Source organism: Neltuma alba, unplaced genomic scaffold (assembly GCF_004799145.2).
Source record: "Neltuma alba isolate B1F8T4 unplaced genomic scaffold, ASM479914v2 tig00003057_pilon, whole genome shotgun sequence".
NCBI classification, from domain to species: domain Eukaryota; kingdom Viridiplantae; phylum Streptophyta; class Magnoliopsida; order Fabales; family Fabaceae; genus Neltuma; species Neltuma alba.
In genome coordinates, this window is record NW_021633125.1 from 186,785 (window position 1) to 199,041 (window position 12,257).

A 12,257-nucleotide genomic window follows, 5' to 3' on the forward strand; every position below is an offset into this window, starting at 1 on the left:
GTATTGATATTAGTTTGTATTTTTTAAAAATAAAATTGAAGAACTAGAAAAGTCTTACGTTGAGAATCCTGATGAATGTGGATAAGCAATGGGACAGGAAGGAGCATTAATTGGAAGGATGGGAGAAGGAAGCATCGTAATATCCGAAGTGGGGCACAAGGAGGGGGAGGCGTAGTAAAAGGGTAGGCCAGATGTGTGCATAAGTATGTTCCGCTGGAAAGTCTCAAGTTGTCATTATTTATTAATTTCTGGTTTAAATTTAGTTTGGCTTTGTGACACTGCCAAGGTTCAATTACACACACAACATATAATAAGATAAGCCCACCGAATAATAATAATAATATAATTCTGTATTCACTGTATTAGTTGGCATGCATGCTGGAACCTGGAAGCTATATATGTAATATCAGAATCGATCGTCCCCGGCATCCGAGTGACCTGTCTTTTCATTACTTTCCGGGGTCTTAGAGCAAAGGAAAAAGTTCCCATCCCCCTCAGTCCTAGTGGACTCTCATGTTTACACTGATTATTATATAATTTTTTTAACTATTAATTAAATTTTTTAAGATTGTCCCCGAAATAAAATAAACAGCAGCTGATGTGAAAAAATACAGCTTTTTTTTCTTCTTTATCGGTGGATCGAAAGTTTGCGCTTTTATGTGATCTTGAAATCCGCTAAAACCAAAGTGACAAACAGGATCCCACCTTTCAAAAGAAAGGAAAATATAAGGAAAAATTAATATTTTGTTCATAAAGTTTGAAAACTTGTAATTTAATTTCTAAAATTTAACCCTAATGCCATGTAGTTTTTTTCTATTGGGAAGTGAGCTAAAATTTTAAAAACCGAGTTACAGTAAATTCAAAACTATAGAAGGATTAAAAAATTACTCTTCCTATTCTAAATATAAGACTCTTATATATATTATATAAGTGTATATAAAAATCTAAATATATGTAAGGGTTTTATATTTAGGGTTGGAGGAGTAGTTTTTTTATCCTAACTATATCCTATCAGGAGGTGAAAGCAGGGTTGTGTTGACCGTAAAATATTGACAGAGCAGGATGATCTTAGACTCTTAGTCATGAAGGACCGTCGCGTGTGCATGCCACGTGGAAAGGGGTGAGGAGCAAAAGCGACGCGCTTGACGCGTCCACTTCGACGACGGTCGTTTGTTTTCTATTGGGAACTGACCAGGTGTTTCGTGGGGAGACCTTGACGAGAGGCTCTTTAAACGAAAGCCTCTCATGATTACGATAAGTGTTTGTTTTTCCCTCCGAAGAAGACGAGGTCAAAGTCAGCTGTAACAATAATTTTGTATTAGAAAAAACAAAAGTGGTAGTAAAATGTTGGGGTCACTTCGGCCTGTTAGGCTTCGTCCTTCTTCCTGAAACAAACAAGACATGGGCCGTGAGCGTCGGTTGTTTTTCGTTTTTGGAAGTGGCGGCCTTTGTCCCTAACTTGAGCTCACTAATCTTGCCTTTCAGCTCCTTCGGTTTTTCCCTCAGAAAAATCGATTTGAATTCGACACAATAAAAATGATAACTTTCCGAACTAATTTGATATTTAATTTAATCATAAATATAAATTTTTAATTTATTTTATTTTTATATTTATTTTTTTCAAATTAGTCTTTATTATAATTACACGTGTTAAATATTATTAACATAAATATAATATCCCAATTCACCTCATCTCTCATATTTATCTTTTTTTTTTTTTAAAGTAATCCTTGTTGGAGTTACACATACTAAATATTCTATTAAATGGTAGTTTTAGGCTTTTAACTAATACATACGATTAACATAAATATAACATCCGAATAGAATAGCTTCCATCTTGTCAACTGATAATGAGAAAATGAAATTTGGATAAATACCAATATCTATTACAAGTATAAGGATAGAAATCGAAATAAATAACTCTCAGGGCCAGAGTAAAAAAAGAAAGAGTTTGGTTTATTAAAAAACTTGTATCCATAGAACATTTGACCTAACATAGATGATGAATAAGTAGGAGTTAATATCATTTCAATTGTCATTTACTTTATCTTTAATATTTATTTATTTTTTAAAGCAGTTTTTATTGTAGTTGCACATATAAAAACTCCATCAACTGGTAGTTCTAGGCTTCTAGCTAATACATATAATTAGAAAAGATATTTTAGAAAAGACAATATCTAATTATTAAAAGTAATTAACCTAACAAGCTTTTTTAATTTACTCAAATTAAGGATGAAAAGTAGTATTTTATAAAAACCAGGTGACAATTTATAATAATACCCCTAGTCCTAAATATGTAAAAGAAGAACCCCACAAAAAGAATTTTGAAATTACTAAATCCCAAATAAAAAATTCAAACACAAATATGTCGTCGTTTGCAAATATAGTGTTTTCAAAACTTATTAAAATGTTATCATCAAACCTGATTTGAGATTTAATAACTATCAATTTCTTTTGTGAAATTTTCCCATATATATATAAATTACGCAAGAGGTTTACTGACTTTATGTCAGTTACAAATATAAAATGTGAGTTTATTTTATCTTTCAAATTTATAATACTATGAAGCAGTAGTTATAATGTATATAATTAAAAAGAGTGTTATAAAAAAACCAATTCACATAGTATTGGTAGACATTTCCATTTGGGTTGATTTTGCAGGATACTTGCCGTTTAGCGAGTCGGTAATTTAAGAAATTTAACAAGGGGCGGTAGAATATAAAGTAAACAAACTAACGGATGTTGAAGTATAAAGAAGCGATTGCGACTGACAATTGAAATATGCACATGGTTTGGGGATTGATATCACGCGAAAATGATGGCTCAAACTTGAAGAACACATTGGAAACGGCTTTAATATAATCCATTTAAATTAGTTGAATCTAAAGTTTAAACAAATACTCTCATCAAACTTGTGAGAAAAGATCAGAAACCAGTTAAACTGAACTATAATAATAGTTTTTTGGACTTAAATTTAATCTAAGTTTAACCAAATAATTCACCGGATTTAGACCTGACCCAAAGTGCCAAAGAGAGGAGGATTATGTGTTTTTATTTTCATCCTCTTTTATCCGAAGCTGTTAATTTGTTGTGATAACAGGTACCAATAATCATGCAAATGAAGTTTAATCTGTAAAAACCACCCACGCTTTTCTTGCTTCCACACTAATAAGTGATATCTTTAAACCCCATCTTCTCCCTCGATCTCCAAGAGACTGTTAATTTGCAGGACAAGTTAATTTTGAAGTTACACAAGTCCTCTCTCTCTTTTCTTATCTTTACGTTTCCTTTTCAAGCCTTGTTTTCTTTAAGCAATTAAATCCTAATGTGATTTTGGATCAACAGAAAAGAAAATGGTGAGGCCGCCATGCTGCGACAAGCTCAGTGTTAAAAGGGGCGTCTGGACTCCAGAAGAAGATGCAAAGATGATCGCATTTGTCTCAAAGCATGGATCTGGTAACTGGACCTCTGTTCCCAAAAAAGCAGGTTAAGAGAGAGCCTTTTTGTTAAACATGAAATGGGTCACTAATCAGGATTTCAACATTTTACTCAATTCTACAACTTGCATTGAGGTCATTTTCAGGTTTAAAGAGGTGTGGGAAAAGTTGCAGGCTCAGGTGGACTAATTACCTCAGGCCAGATCTTAAGCAAGATATCTTCACACCCCAAGAAGAGGATTTGATTCTTAAGCTTCACGCAGCCATTGGAAGCAGGTCATAATTATTATAAGCTGCTCCATACATTTCTTCTTAATTATGAAATATAAATTTCTTTCTTTTGCAATCCTGTGCGGCCTCCTCTGGTTTCTTCATCTGATATTTGCTTTCTCATTATTATGTTGCAAGGGCAAATCATTTCATAATGACATCCTCTCAGTTTCCTAGTGTTTTGGAGTACCATTACAAGTCCACAACATCTTCTTTGGGTCCCCCCTTTTTATGAAGATCGAGTCTGGGATTTTTATAACAGCAAGCAGATACTTTTTATTTTTACTCTTACATCACTTGTTAGGATCAAACACTGACCATTAGGTTAAAAAAATTGAAAGTGAGTAAAGATGCAACATTTCTTCTGACACACATGCATTGCAACTGTGATCTATATGTGATTCATTTTCTTGTCAAGAATTCCTTGCTTGCACTTTACTTTTCGCAGTATGTAACTTAGAAGATCTGTTACCAGCAACCCAGTTGTTCTGTGCTGCAACTTCGGTTAAAAAAGAAATAGCCTTTTAGAATTGGAGCAGCGTATACTTTTCCATTAAGAATTTCTGTTAGCTCTGTTTCTAAGCAAATATGACAGCCATAATAGGCCAATAACCATAGCAGTTTTTCATGTTTTGTATGTAAGTGTGAAAGAATGGTCGTATGGTGTAGGTGGTCTATGATTGCCCAACAACTCCCTGGGAGAACAGACAACGATGTTAAAAATTACTGGAACACAAAACTGAAGAAGAAGCTCACTGACATGGGAATAGACCCTATCACCCACAAGCCCTTCTCTAAACTCCTAGCTGACTATGGAAACATTGGGGGTAATCAGAAGCCAAGTACCCGAATTGGGTCTCTCAGTAAAGACTTCAAGAACACAGTATTGTTCAGATCAGACCCATTTCCGAAGCTACCTTCACCAAAATTAGAACCGCCAACAGAAAGTAGCCTTTTCAGTAACAGAGAAGTGATGGAGAAGGAGACGATACCAGCAGCCATACTTGGGGAAGGCTTCCTGTCGTCGTCGTCGTCGTCAATTTCATCACTGTCTACTTCTATTTGTTCCAATGCTGCCCACGAAGGCTTGTCTTTGCCCTTTTGTTGGAATGATTTTCTTCTTGAGGATGTTTTCCCATCTGCTGCTGATAACCTAGAGAATGAAAATCCGACAATGAACGAGAATAGGAATGAGGTGACGTCACAGCAAGTCCCAAGCAGTGACGTTCGGTATTCATCGCCATCCTCTGAGATTTCATTCGTAGAAGCCATGCTTGATCAAGAAAATGAGATGTTCTTGAATTTTCCTCACCTAATGGAGGAACCGTCCACGTCCAACTACTGAGTTCCTATCTGTTTGATCATTTGGTTTTAGATTCCATAGCAACCAGTAGAAAACAAGATGATCTTTGCGTTCAATGAACAGGTTATGTTCCATGTTACCGATGATTGAAAGAGTTCAATTCTCAAACACTTCAATACCAAGGTTCAGCTATCAAATGGAGATCACATGTGCCGATTGAGTTCTATTTCCACAGATATTTTTGGCTGAGTTGTTATTAGTCAACTAGATATTTTTCTACAACGCTCCATTAAATTTTGAGAGTAAACCTTGTCGTTTTCAAAATAGGATTAAGTGTTATATATTATGCATTACTTATATTTCACCACCGAGGTTAATTTCCCCCCTTTCAAAGTAAATGTTCCGATAAAATTCCAAACGTACAAAAGTTGTTATAATTTTTTTTGAAAATAATTTAATCATCAGTAATTCTGTAAAGTTTCTTTTTTTCCAACGAGTGGTGCCATTCTTACTGTCATGGAAATCTATATAGCGATTCAACTATGGGTTGATTGGGGACGAAGAAAACTTGGTGAAGATGGTGGCCATTTCGCTTTACAGAGGGAATCTCCACAGAGTACCAGACGTGCCTCGTCGATGGCTCATGCCAACTCCGAAAATTTCTCTCAAAGAATTCAAATCGCTTCTTGCGCGTCGCTCAAAGGCCCTCTCCCGCCTCCTTGCCGACGGGGCGGTCACCACGACCCTCTCGATCCCTAACCTTGGCTCTCTATCTAACGGTCAAAATGAGGCTCCCGTAATTGATAGGCCATCGATTGCGATTCAACCCGAATCAGAGAAGGTCAGTGATAATGGAGCGGGTCATTCGCGGGAGGGCGAAGATCACAAGGAACCGGAACCCTGTAATGGTTCCATCAAGAAAACAGTTGATGGGTTTGATTCGTTAGCTGATGCTAAGACTGATGCTGTGGAGAAGGCGTCTGAACCTTGCGACCGCGATGCGTCTTTAGTAACAAAGCAGACCGAGACGGTAAGAAAACTTACTCTACCAGTTTCGTTTCCTTCTTTAGTTTCATACTTAATTAATAGTTCTTTTTATTTTAGCTGTCATAATAAATGGTTTGCTTGGGATCGATTTTAAAAAGGAAAAAAATTGGATTTTGGGAATCTTTTAATTATGGAAATCTTGAAATTGATTTATGGTTTAAGTGTGGGTTTTAAGCGCTTAATTCAGGTGTTTTTAGCAATATTTAGTTTGTTATATGCGCTCACCATTGGAGGTGATGCCAGATCGGAGACAAAGAAGGTAGATTAAATGACAAAGAGAAAAGGAAAAAAGAAGTTGAGGATAAGTTACAAGTTTTGAATGCAAAGAAACATAATCTCGTTATAGCGTTGAAGCAGGTAACCACTGGTTCATCTCTTTTTTCATGTTTACTACTCATTTAGATTTTGACATGTTCTAGTTCTTGATATGTGGCCATGCTTGGTTTTTTAAACTGTTTTATGCTGTTATGGATGACAGATCTTAAATGTGGAGGAAGAATTAAAAAGACGAACTAGTGGGCAAGGGATTGGCTTGCGCCCTTCTGTTCCATTTCAGGCTGATGGAACAAACGATAGTGGTTCACTGACCAGGCATATGACTCCAAGAGTGGGTTCAGAAGCAAATCTTGGTGGTGGTGATGTGGAAGGGAGTGAGACTGATGATCCTTCAAACCATACCATGCACTCTCGTAATGCGTATTGGATGAGTAGCATTTCACCTTCGGAATCCCCTCATAGGAGGACGCCTAGTGTTCAACAAAACATGGTAATGTTGCTCACTGCTAAAAGCAGTATCTCATCAATGATTTTTCACAATTTCAAAGCTTTGTTTGTGGAACTTGATTTCAGATTTGGTGTCTGACATGAATATATGAACATCTGAAATGGTTGCTGCCTGCAGAATGTTCATCTTGGGTAGATTTAATAGAGTTCATGTTATTGTTAATTGCTTGTGCTGCAAAAACTGACAGAACATTAAATGATTTCTGAGAATCCAAGCCCACTAAGGTTCATTTAAGTAATGACAGAGCTGTTAAATTGGTGAATTTCATTTAAAAATGGCAGAAGTTTTGGGTTATGTAGCCAACTTACTCGCTGCTGTCTGCAAACTTGCTCATGGTATGTTTGAACCTACTTCCTTGAGACAGACATACATGCATATATCCTGCCGGGTACAATATAGATTATACTTGACTATATCATAGCATGTTCAACGGAGTGAGCGAGTGATGTGAAGCTGAGAGGTGAGGGATGGGGCTAATTTAAACCCATAAATACATCTTAAGGATACTCTTCAGGATACCTCACTTCTTTACCCTGAAAGCAAGTTCATCTGAGTTTCCCAATGGTTAGATAGTAGGATGAAATGTTGATGCTTTGTTGCTTCATTTCGATTTGAAGGTTTCACAGCCTTCCAGAGCAAGTATGGGGGTGACTGGAAGTCCATCACGCTTTGCACTTTCACATCAAGGCAATCCCATGAATCCAGCTGCAGTTTCGGTCTCTGTGTCAGGCACAGGTTACATTGCGTCATCTCCTTCCCCAGCTGCGTCTGGTGGAACTTCTGTTTTCAGAGATGCTCGCCACCCTAGTCCCTGGAACTGAAAAGCATTTGTCATACCAGAATCCAGACTGGGATCTAATTTTCAGAGCTGAGCAATCTGAGACAGAGCCCAGAGCATGCCTGTGTCAATTTCAGAGGCACAAAGGATTAGAATCTCTTCTGTTTCTTTTACAAGATTGACGCAGTCAATTGTGTAAGGAGAAATACAACTTGTGTGGATCTATAATTCAAGCGAATCTTCCAATCGAAAGACATCAATTCCTTTGAAAAGTGAGATAATAGGAATCTCTTGGAAATAAGAATTATTATTTATTTATTATTGTTCAATTCTCCTAGTTGGAAGGGCTGCCTGGGATGGGCAAGTTGAGAAACCCAGGTACAATCCTTGTCATACACACACGAGTACGAGTTAAACACTTGACAACATTATTGGTTTATCAAAAAGAAAAAATCATTATTATACCGTTGACATTAACGGGTTGAAGCTGTTAGTCTTTAAAAATATTTGAAATTTTATGCGTGAATTTGCATAAAATCTGAAACTGAGTATTCATAATTTATAAATAACGCATTTTGTTAGAATTTTGATATTTTATATTTATTTTTATTTCTGAAATTTTAAAGTGATTTTTGAGAAAATTGACATTACAAAAAACTCAGGTATTTTTTAGGAAGAATTACAATGAAATCCCAAACAAGGAAAACAATCTAAAAACAAGTCTCAGAAATTGTCATCTTTACTCTATGACTTATCATTATAAGTTGTTAAAATTTTATTGAGACTTTTTGATAATTATTTCTCTTCTATCTCCCCATTTTTCTTACCATTCATTGACAGTGAGCCTGACAAATAAGAAAGGAATACTTTTTGTTGGTCAAAATAAAATAAACCAATACTGACTCTTCTATGCTCTTTACAAGTATCTTTATACATGTGTAAATAAATACATAATAAAGTAATAGCAATAAATAATTCTATTTTCATAATATACGTGATTTAATAAGAAAAATATTGTAGGTGTGATACTTAGACGTAATGCCTAAGAAAACAAATAAATTATAAGTGATGTCATTGTTTAGGGTAACAAAAATGCGTGTGTGTGTGTGGAAGTTAATATTAATAATATATATGTGCCGACAATATTAATAATATATTTAAAAACTCACAAGTTGATCACATAAAAATATAGTATGAATTATAAAATATGAATTATATATATATTTTGATATTACTTGGTCTCCAAATACACCGGCTGTAATGGGCAATTCACAGGGATTGTGTTGTCGTGGAACCGGGGCACACGATTGAATCCAACGGCTATGAACTCACAAGATCTCACCATTCGCCCCTCTCCCTTTGTCCTTCAGAGGTATGAAGTGACCAAAGCCACCGCACACTGCTCTTCATTCATTTCCCTTCACAATTCTCCCAAATCCTAACCCCATACCCTAAAAATAAGAAGAAGACCCAGATATGCTCTCATCCTTTATCAATATCATCTCTCCCTGACACTTCCCGACAAAGCCCACCTCTTTCTTCTCCTTCTCTTCCTTTCCTCCCCATGGCTCACCGCTCCGCCCACCACCGCCGTAACTTAGCAGGTCCTCTGTCCTCCTCCGTGGATTCCACATCCACCACCTCCTTTACTTCTGCCCCTTCCCCTAAACCAGATCTCCCTCTTACCTCCAAACCCTCTTCTTTGCTTCACCGCTTTTCTTCCCTCAACTTAAATCACAACCATTCCCTTCATCCTCAGCCTCCTCCTGCCTGTTTAGACTCCCATTTGCAGGCCAAGTCCATGACTTCCTCTGCCATTCTTCATTCCTCCAAGACCCATCACCCTCAACTTCCTCCGAAGCTTGAAAAAGAGTATAAGCCAGCCAAGAAAACGTCCAAGGAGAGACCTCAGAAATCTATTCAAGATTTGGAAAGGAGGAAACTTCAGGGTGTGTTGACGAATGAGAAGGTGAATGATTCTTGTGTAGAGCTTAATGGTAGTAGGGGTCTATTTGGGGATGATGTTAAGAGGCCCTCTGTTTCACTGGCTCTAAGTAGTGGTAGAAGAAGATCATTCTGCGGCTCACAGGTGGATTTAGGAGACGTGTTTGCAGTTAATGGGGTCAAAGTGGTTTCTGCTGATATGCCACCGTTTATGCAGATCCATGCCGTGGATTGTGCCAGAAAGGCGCTTGATAGTATGGAGAAGTTCACATCCAAGACTCTTGCCCTTGCCCTGAAGAAGGTTAGGAATCTTAACCATTTCTTTAGTTTCAAATATTGGATTAAAAAGAATGGCTTTTTGGTTAGATTTCTTGTTGCCATTTCAAAATGTGTTAGTGTGAATGATTAGTCAAAGGATTTGGTTGGCTGGATGGAAATTTTGCAGGAGTTTGATGGGGCATATGGTCCGGCTTGGCACTGTATTGTGGGGACGAGTTTTGGTTCCTTTGTGACTCATTCAGTTGGAGGGTTTCTGTATTTCTCCATGGATCAAAAGTTATATGTCCTACTGTTCAAGACCACTGTACAAAAAGCTGATTGAAGAAATGTTCAAGAAGGAAGCTTCTTCTGCGATGTTTAATCAGAATTTTTCATGTATAGTCACACATTAGGTCTTTTAATCTTATATAAAATTGTATCTTTATTTCCTTAATTTTACATTGTCTCTTTAGTCCTCCAATTTTATCACCATTAATTTCATTAACAAAATGCCTATATTGAATTAAGTTCAATTTTTTCAAATAATTATAGCTGATAAAAAAATTAAAGGATTAAGCTGAAATTTTGTTTAGCTGTCGTTATCCATGTCCATCTGTCTTTGAAAGTTCCAATTTTGATTGGAAGTCTGTATTCTTGTTCCTTTTGCTTGTTCAAGTGAGTAAATGGAATAGCCGTTAGGTTTTAAAACGGTGATGTTACATGATTGAGGTTGAAATTGCGTACACGTTTCATGAGTCCAGAAACTCATATGGCTAGTGAATGAAATGAAGTGTGTTTCAGAGCAGAAAGATGAATTGAATTTGGGCACCCACATGGGATTTTGATAAAACAAAGAAAGAAACAGAGAAGAGAACTTTGGTTGTGACATTGCATTTTCATGATTTTAGTGTTATTCTCTCGTCTCTCTCACTCTCATTAATTAGCCTGCAAATTTGTGAATCATTTAAATTTCAGATGTAACTGGGGTCCACCGCATTAAATTTGATGTTTGAATGAACTTGCGGGGTAACCAGAGGTCTCGTTCATCTGCCAGGTCTTCCGTCATAGTTCATATACCTTATTCACTTGCAGGAGGAAAAGGTACAGTACCAGTTTACCCAGAAATTATTAAACACAGGTGAAAAAAGTGAAACATTCACTCTTATAATATGTTAATAAGTATACTAATAATTGAGATGATTTGCATTTGGATTCCTTGGAGAGCTGTCAAATCCTACTTTTGGAATGAATGACACGGTGGAAGCGAAGAACTCGCTACTTGCGAGGGCTCAATCTCACTTTCTGGAAGAAGCTGAAATTACAAGGCAACATAGCCCTATGGGATTTGTACTTTGGCAAGTTTAGAGGGCACTGGGATCTAACTAGGATCTCAAAAGTGCCACTGAGATCTCCTAAATGTTTGTGCTTGTTATTATAAGGTTGGTTGGGGTACGCAATCTAAGGCATCCCTACAAAACAACGAACCATCCCCCCATTCCCTCGTTTGCTCCCGTCGTAGGGTCCCCAGTGAAGCATAATACAGTATACTTATACGCCTTTGCGTGCAATAATTGGGACGCACTGCTCTAGAAAACTGAAAAGTAAGACCAAGCTAGTCCATCATTTGAATAATTTTTATTTTTCAGGAAACATACCTTTTCTGTATTATATTTGGATTAATTTTTTAAAAATAATTTTACAGGGTGTGAGATAAATACATTTAAGAAGAATTTTAACTTGATTTGTATAAAAACACTTTTTTAGGTGTACTCCTGTATAGTAGTAGGATATATAAACAACTTGTGCTATACAAGTGGAGACTTATACTCCAACTAACTACAAGCATTTTTTAAGACTTATTTAAATGTGAGATTATGAATTCATAAAGGTATAAAGGGTATGTGAATTATGACATAAAAAAATAATGCTAAACTAATACTGTTCTCGGTTTTAAATATAAGATCAAATTTGAAATATAATTGATACTACAAACTAGATTTTATATTTAGGGAGTACTAGTACTTTTTTTAGGGACAGATCATCTACTATCTGAAAAATTGTATTGACTTTGAGTTAGCTCAAACTTAAAGTGGTAAGTTCTCCTAGATGCATGCGTCTTATTGCCAGAGTATAACCTGCGTAAAACTGTCAAAATATATTTCTGTGGGGCAAAAAAGTTAAAAGTTTCTGTTATGTTGTTTGAAATCTCCCTAGGAGTGAATAATGACCCAAAATATTGGAAAAAATCTACTTTGTTTTAATCAAAACGGGCCGACCGATCGTTGAATCAATTTGACCCGACTTGTGTACTATCGTATGGGCTATGGACTATGGAGCATCATTATATAATCAATATCCCCGCCCCCATAGGACCGGAAGACGACATGGAACAGAAAACAAAGGAAAAGGAAATGAAAAGCCCCAAAGAAAAGAAAA

At 36.5% G+C, this 12,257-nt stretch overlaps 3 protein-coding genes across 5 annotated transcripts; all 3 read left to right on the forward strand.

Moving 5' to 3' along the window:
* Window positions 1–3,353: 3,353 nt before the first annotated feature.
* Window positions 3,354–5,121, forward strand: LOC114740134 (transcription factor MYB35-like). The gene is made up of 3 exons (XM_028928264.1): window positions 3,354–3,486; window positions 3,584–3,713; window positions 4,377–5,121. Exons 1-3 carry the CDS (start codon window positions 3,354–3,356, stop codon window positions 5,050–5,052), a joined length of 939 nt encoding a protein of 312 aa, XP_028784097.1. The 3' UTR covers window positions 5,053–5,121.
* Window positions 5,122–5,546: 425 nt separating this feature from the next.
* LOC114740133 (uncharacterized) lies at window positions 5,547–8,090 on the forward strand. The gene is made up of 4 exons (XM_028928263.1): window positions 5,547–6,040; window positions 6,301–6,414; window positions 6,536–6,823; window positions 7,459–8,090. The coding sequence occupies exons 1-4, from the start codon at window positions 5,588–5,590 to the stop codon at window positions 7,660–7,662; spliced, it is 1,059 nt and encodes a 352-aa protein (XP_028784096.1). The 5' UTR covers window positions 5,547–5,587; the 3' UTR covers window positions 7,663–8,090.
* Window positions 8,091–8,552: 462 nt separating this feature from the next.
* On the forward strand, window positions 8,553–11,403 carry LOC114740135 (uncharacterized). 3 transcript variants are annotated; one of them, XM_028928266.1, is made up of 3 exons: window positions 8,553–9,708; window positions 9,781–9,864; window positions 10,009–10,348. In XM_028928266.1, exons 1-3 carry the CDS (start codon window positions 9,184–9,186, stop codon window positions 10,162–10,164), a joined length of 765 nt encoding a protein of 254 aa, XP_028784099.1. In that variant the 5' UTR covers window positions 8,553–9,183; the 3' UTR covers window positions 10,165–10,348. The 3 variants fall into 3 exon arrangements, 2 of the variants coding, with proteins under 2 accessions (XP_028784099.1, XP_028784098.1); XR_003739666.1 differs by adding an exon at window positions 10,797–11,403 and having other exon boundaries at window positions 8,554–9,864; window positions 10,009–10,217; XM_028928265.1 differs by having other exon boundaries at window positions 8,554–9,864.
* Window positions 11,404–12,257: the final 854 nt, after the last annotated feature.

Coding starts and splice junctions, on each gene's coding strand:
- LOC114740133 (XM_028928263.1), top strand. CDS start 5,588: ATGGTGGCCATTTCGCTTTACAGAGGGAATCTCCACAGAGTACCAGAC. Junction 6,041..6,300: donor TAACAAAGCAGACCGAGACG/GTAAGAAAACTT, acceptor AGGTGATGCCAG/ATCGGAGACAAAGAAGGTAG. Junction 6,824..7,458: donor CTAGTGTTCAACAAAACATG/GTAATGTTGCTC, acceptor TTCGATTTGAAG/GTTTCACAGCCTTCCAGAGC.
- LOC114740135 (XM_028928265.1), top strand. CDS start 9,184: ATGGCTCACCGCTCCGCCCACCACCGCCGTAACTTAGCAGGTCCTCTG. Junction 9,865..10,008: donor TTGCCCTTGCCCTGAAGAAG/GTTAGGAATCTT, acceptor GAAATTTTGCAG/GAGTTTGATGGGGCATATGG.
- LOC114740134 (XM_028928264.1), top strand. CDS start 3,354: ATGGTGAGGCCGCCATGCTGCGACAAGCTCAGTGTTAAAAGGGGCGTC. Junction 3,487..3,583: donor CTCTGTTCCCAAAAAAGCAG/GTTAAGAGAGAG, acceptor GGTCATTTTCAG/GTTTAAAGAGGTGTGGGAAA. Junction 3,714..4,376: donor CACGCAGCCATTGGAAGCAG/GTCATAATTATT, acceptor CGTATGGTGTAG/GTGGTCTATGATTGCCCAAC.